General features: G+C 28.7%; 1 protein-coding gene across 1 annotated transcript in view; it reads right to left on the reverse strand.

The window, feature by feature from the left end:
• The window catches only part of LOC107854758 (subtilisin-like protease SBT5.3), a 12,570-nt gene extending 6,989 nt beyond the window's left edge, over positions 1 to 5,581 (reverse strand). Inside the window, exons 1-5 of the mRNA XM_016699760.2 lie at positions 5,117 to 5,581; positions 4,775 to 4,884; positions 4,577 to 4,674; positions 3,842 to 4,006; positions 1,214 to 1,322 (exon numbers count right to left, since the gene is read on the reverse strand). Coding sequence (XP_016555246.2) covers positions 1,214 to 1,322; positions 3,842 to 4,006; positions 4,577 to 4,674; positions 4,775 to 4,884; positions 5,117 to 5,284 — 650 coding nt within the window. The 5' untranslated portion in view covers positions 5,285 to 5,581. The remainder of the gene's footprint in view (positions 1 to 1,213; positions 1,323 to 3,841; positions 4,007 to 4,576; positions 4,675 to 4,774; positions 4,885 to 5,116) is intronic.
• Between the last annotated feature and the right edge of the window lie 985 nt (positions 5,582 to 6,566).

Consider the following 6,566-nt stretch of genomic DNA (forward strand, 5'->3'; position numbering starts at 1 on the left):
ATATATATATAATTTATTTATAAAATTTTGGTTTTTCGATTTAAACCGAATTTTTTTTTTAAACCAAAATTCTAAAATTACAAACCGAATCCAATCCGAAAAATTGAAATCAAAATTAAATTTCGTTTTGATTTTTCGATTTTTTCGATTTAAACCAAAATATATCCACCCCTAACCGAAAGTGAAAACTAGAATTACAAGGAGTAATTTCAATTCTCCATTTGACTCCCCTAAATTCCAAGCCCTATTTTGTACTTCCCAAATTCCCCCAAAAGCCAAACTCCCTAGAAAGTGGAAACTAGAATTACAATTTCAATTCTTCATTTGACCCTAACAGGTAGACATCTCTTCCTTTTATTTTTTTATTTTTTTATTTAACTTTGGATAATGTTAAATCATAAATGTTTTTAATATTTATTTGTTGCTTGAAAGTTAGTGTGTAAAATTTATTTGTATTTTTTTTCTTGCTTCTATTTAAGTTTATGGACTTTGATTAAAAAGAAATAATTAATTTTATTTATATTCTGGATGAATTTTTTATTTTGTAGGAATTTGTTATTGATTCTTGTGAATTGAAAATTTGAAATTGATAGATATTATTCTCCTCAACCAAGTTCTAGTTTTAAAGACAATTCTCATCGCCTTAGCAAAAGCAAAAAAGGACAAAAAAAGCTTCAAAGTTCATTATATTTAAGCACAAATTACAAATAAAGCGTGAGATTTAACAAAAGTAAGCATAAAGGAGGAAAAATATAAACATATATCTAGTTCAAGACTAATAATATAAGCATGAATGACAAATATATGAACACATAAATTATTGTTTTTTAATTGTATGAAGTGAAATATCAATTGTTTAGTGTTCGTATCTTCAGAAAAGCCTCATTGAAAGTATATTTTATAAATTAGAACCTAAACTACACATTAAACAAGGCGAGCGATCAACGCAAATTTGAGTCTTTATTCAGAACTTATGCGGGTCTTTGACAATACTGGTGCACCCCCAAACTTCAAATCCTGGGTTCGCCTCTACTTAGATGGCAAGATTATATGTAAATACTTATGAGACGAATATTTTGGCTCCTCATTCATAAAATATTGTAGAAAATAAGTTAAAAATCATTTATTTTCTAGGAAAATATTTTTTGTGACATTAAACTATCCTATATATCGATATCAATATCAATATCAAGTTGGAAAGAGAAGAAAGTACCTATTGCAACGAAAGGTGGGATCAGAACCAGTTTGGCAGGTTCCTTTCCATCTTGATGGTATTGGTCCCATTCCTTCATCACTAAAGCTTTCTGATTCTGGCCAAACACCTGCTCCCATCACACACACGCACCAAACAAAAGAGGAAATATAGCCAATCAGTTCATTGAGAAAGAAACAACTAAAAAAGAATAATTAATTCGACCCATGATCACCAAGTTGGATAGTTTAGACTTTAGATATATGGTAGAAACTTAAGTATTTTAGTTATTAAGTTTGTAATTAAACGTTTATCAGTATATTTAATGTATTTTTCAATATATTCTTATGAATCCGTGCTTGATATTGGAATTCCACCTACGTGTATGTTGGCTCGAAAGATGGCGTTTCGCATGTTGCAACTATAGGGCTAGTACATGTAACAGATGTGGTCACTTAATTTTTACCTTTATTGAACTAAAATTACTAATTTATCTTTTGTAACTAAAAAACGCTCTATTTTATCTAAATATTGCGAAAGTCACTAAACTTAGGTTTTATAACGAAAAAGTGATTCAGTTTCTCCCAATATGACATAAAATTATTTGAAAGAAACAAAAGATATATTTTATATGACATTTAGGAAAAAGTTAAAATGATTTTTTTGTTACAAAAGAATATGGGGTGTGTTTGGTAGAATGTATTAACAAAAATAATGTATGCATTAGTTTTGTATACTACTAGTACCTTATTTGATACGTTTTTTTAGCCAATGTATAACTAATGTTTATATTAGTTATATACTCTTTGTGTATTAATAATACCTTAAAATTAATTGTATTAATAATGCAACTGATTATAATGCATGCATTAGCATGATTAAAGACATAATTACCCCTTAAAACTTTTTTTCATATTATTTCCACCATATTTGTGGAGGATATTTTTGTAAACAGATATTTTTTAAGAAAAATATGCAATGCATGATTATAAATATGCAATACATCATACGAAGCACTACGTAAAAAAAAATTCAGGCTAACTAATGCAAGCATAACTAATAATAACACTAGTAACGCAAGCATTACTATTATACCATATTTTGCACTATTCTTATACATTCTACCAAACGAACTCTAATTATAGACTATTGTATATAGACTTGTTACAATACTTAGGAAAGTTAAATAATTTTTTGATTACAAAAATAGATTAGTGGATTTTTGTGATATTGAGATAAAGTTGAGTGACTTTATGATGTAAGAAAATAGTTTAATAGTTTTTAGCACCATAAAATAGAAAAGTTGTGTGACCTTTCCTAAAATTACTCCCTTGCATTTATTTTTTGGTTTTGAAAGACAATATATAATCTCTTATTAGAGAAGATCACTCGAATAACTTTAATACAAAGAATTTAACGGGAGAATTAGGATTTTAGGCCACTTACTATTCTTTTTTAATTTAATGGAAAAAATAGTATTTTGTAAGTAATCAAAAAGATTTGATATTTTAAAGTTATGACATTAGAACTTAGGAGTGCAACCCAGCCAACCAGATGGAACTATTAGAAAGAATTACAATGGTTCGGAAGAAAAGGGGGATATTTTCTTATTTTATTAAGTGAAAAGTACTCTATTTATTGAATGATTGATAAAGCCAGCTTTCTAAATTGGAGATAAGTCGTTGTCGTATGTGAAAATGGGATTAGCCAACTTTGGGAGAGGAGAATAATGAGATCTTAATACATAAAATAAAATATTGAAATATATAGTTTATTGTCAAGTAGGCACACTAGCCTAGTAGCCTTCCCAGAGAGCGATCATTAAATACTACAATTTGTGCAATTAGAAAAAGGTAGGAACTTTACCACGTGCAATTTATTAGCACCCGCTTCATTTACTGTATAAAATTGCAAATATAATTAAACATTGAATCTATGGAGTGAAAAGATGGATCAGCATTACAGAAAAAGTTTTAAAATATGTTGAATTATTATAAAAGAATTTAACTTATATGTCAAGTAACTGTTAGTAGTACTAGTACAATTTAGAAAACCATCATTTAACTGAAAAAAGACCACAGGTAGTAGATCATCTTGATACAAAATGAACTGATGCATCAGGTCATTTATATATACAAGTCATATTTCTCGATTACAGTCCTCCTTTGAAACATTATTTCACTATAATAATCAAGTTTTCTATAGAATCAATTTTCATATTATGCTATATTAGATATTCTATATAGTAGAATATATTTTGCTATAATAACAAAATATATATTAAAAAAATATGTCATTATTAAGAGGTTTGATTATATATAAAAAAAAATCAAGAAAGGTTATGATGAGATACATAGGATATATACATTCTATGTTATGATGAGATACATAGGATATATACATTCTTTAATCATAGATTTATCATTATAAAGAGATTTGATTTAATAAAAAGAAAAAACCAAGAAAGATTATGTGGGATGCATAGGATATATACTCCCCTTAATCATAGATTTTGATCAGTTTGAACTTTGGAATAGAATTTTTGTTACTGCACTTCTTATAATGAGACTGATGCAATGCAAATTCAAATTAATCAACAGGAATGATAATAGTAAAATGTATAGAAAGTGAGAGTAGAAAAACTCATACCAGAATCAATGTTGCCAATGATGATGTTTTCTCCAAATCTTGCCTTCTCCCATAAAGAGCCTTTAGGGATCTTACCATCATGTTCCAACCCCAAGAAGTTCCATGATCTTGTTGTGTGTAGTTCTTTTCCCTTGTTCAAGAATACTGATACTACTTTTGGATGCTCTGCAAAAATGTTCACATAGATGCAAATATGGATTAAGGGGTGAATCTAGAGTAGGTTCTGAATTTATGAATATCGAATTTTATAGAAGTCTATTTCATGGGTTATGAATAAAATATTACTAATACATATTAAGGTGCATTTTTAAACATGAGCATGAAATCTAAGCTAAAACTATTGAATTATGTCAAATCTATAGACAAGTATATAGCTCTGCCCTGTTCATTCAAACTCAATATTTTCTATGAGAAATAAAAATATATATTTGAAAACTCACTAAAATTTCAAGAAATCCTAAATTTGGACTCATAATTTGAAAATGCAATGAGTTGAATATTTAAAACTTTTAAAGTCAAACTCATCAAGTTGTAAATCTTGAATCATTCACCTAACCATACTTCCATATAGCTCTCCTTGAGATTAAGTTCATTCTTAACTCACCGACTTCAGATTTATGACTTCAGAATATTCTAAATTCGCCTCTGACATAATAAAAAGACGTGTACTCAAGTAAAAGAAGAAAAAAAAGTGCAGTGAATAGAAAATTAATCAAACCATTTCAATATACTTACTAGATAGTGCTGCAGCTTCTTCATCTTCAAGTATTGCAGCAAAGCCATTGATGTGTCTTGTATAAGAATAAAAAATGGCATCCTTGGCCTTTTTAATACTATACATATTACAAAAAAAAGTTAGAAAAAAAAAAGATTTTTTATTTCATTTAATCAGAAAAAAAGAATACATACTAAAGTTTTAATTCAATTAATTACCTTCCTAAGTGTAATCCAAGAAATTCATGATGAGAATTAGTAACTCTGTCAAAATCAATGAATGATGCTTCTTTTCCATGTGAATGTCCACCCATGTACACCACATATGACTATAATAAACACAGACATCACTTTCATTAGCAAAACGAGTGAATGAAGGCACTGTAAGCAACATTGAATAATTTTTCCATGGCTCCAACTGAAACACTCCTTTGTCACTATAGATTGAATCACTAAAAACTCCAACAGTAATTATGAATTTTTCTACTATAATTCATCCAAAAGTAACTAACAAAATGTACAATTTATAACAAAGAGAATTGAAAGGGAAAGTATGCTTACCTTTTTTATGGCAAATGTGGGTGTAATCAATAGAGTAAAAAGAATTGAAAGAAGAAGACATATTGAATTTTTCATATTTTCTTTAAAAAAAAAAATCAGAAATATCCACTCTCTTTTTCTGCAAACAACTTTCTTCTTCTTCTTCTTCCAATATGAGTCACTGACCATATAGACAGAATATTTTTTTAATTTTTTTTTTTTTTTTTGTAGATCTTATCTTTATTTAGAAGATTCATTGACTTTAGAAAGAATTTGTTTAAAAACATGTGCATATTATATTTTTATGTGTTTGGCTATGAATCGAATTATTGCATGTTATAAGAATCCAATGGTCTCTTGACTTAATTTTAATCTAGTTATTTATATATAGAAGGGAAACATAATTTTAATTGGAGATTTTATGAATATTGTTATTTGTTCTGACATTTTGAAATTCCTCTCTGAATATATTAGAGAAAAATGCCTAATATCAGAATATGAGTAAACTCCCTTTTATTGTTTATTGGTTGTGGGACCACTTAGCCTTTGTTGGGATGATGGTTTGCCGTGGTTTCATAATGTATGGTACAGTATGGTATTGTATGGTACAGTACAGTATGGTACAATACCATGTTTGGTGAACTGTATCTTTCATTGTGGTTTAATAATGGTTTTTTTGTTTGGTTTAATGGTATAGTACTGTATGGTAACAGGTAAGTTTACTAAAATGCCCCTAATTATTAAAAATTTTAAATTTATTAAAAAATTTGTTTAATCAAAGTCATCATATGCCGTAATCAGTATCACAAGTAATCTTAGTCTAGTGATTAAGTTGATTGTGAATATGAATACTTAGTTTCTATGTGAAAGCCATTATTTTCTGCAGCGGGATGAGAATGTTTCCATTTCACATTCAGCACAACTGCTTTTAGTTTTGAAAATTGCTTTCTCTTCTGGAGCTAGAATCACAAGTTTTTGAGATAAATGAAAACTGCTATTATTAGGTCTTGCATAGTTGATAGAAGCTTCATTCAGATGAGTTCAAGACTCGGGTTTGAGCTCCTTCCCTTCTTTTCAATACCTCTCAAACAATGCTCAACTTTGTATTTTTAATGGGAAAAGAAATGCAAGCCTACTTGAGGCATTTTAGTGAGAATAGTGGAGCTCTAAGCAGCTGATTACATTGATGAACAGTTTCATCAGTGAAAGAATTAAATAAATAGTGTAAAGGGTAAAATAGGATTAAATAAAATTATATAAAGGCATAGTTGAAAAAAATAATCATGGCATACCACCAAATTAGTGGGTCAGGAAATTGGTGGATTCCATGGTTATCAAACCATGGAAAAATACGATACCATACCATCCTTTTTAGCAAGCAATCAAAACAAACATGGTTCCCATGGTAACCATACCATCCCATACCATGGTGTTGACACCCAATTTTGACCTCCCCGATATCGCTTCTAGG

Source organism: Capsicum annuum, chromosome 9 (assembly GCF_002878395.1).
Source record: "Capsicum annuum cultivar UCD-10X-F1 chromosome 9, UCD10Xv1.1, whole genome shotgun sequence".
NCBI lineage: Eukaryota > Viridiplantae > Streptophyta > Magnoliopsida > Solanales > Solanaceae > Capsicum > Capsicum annuum.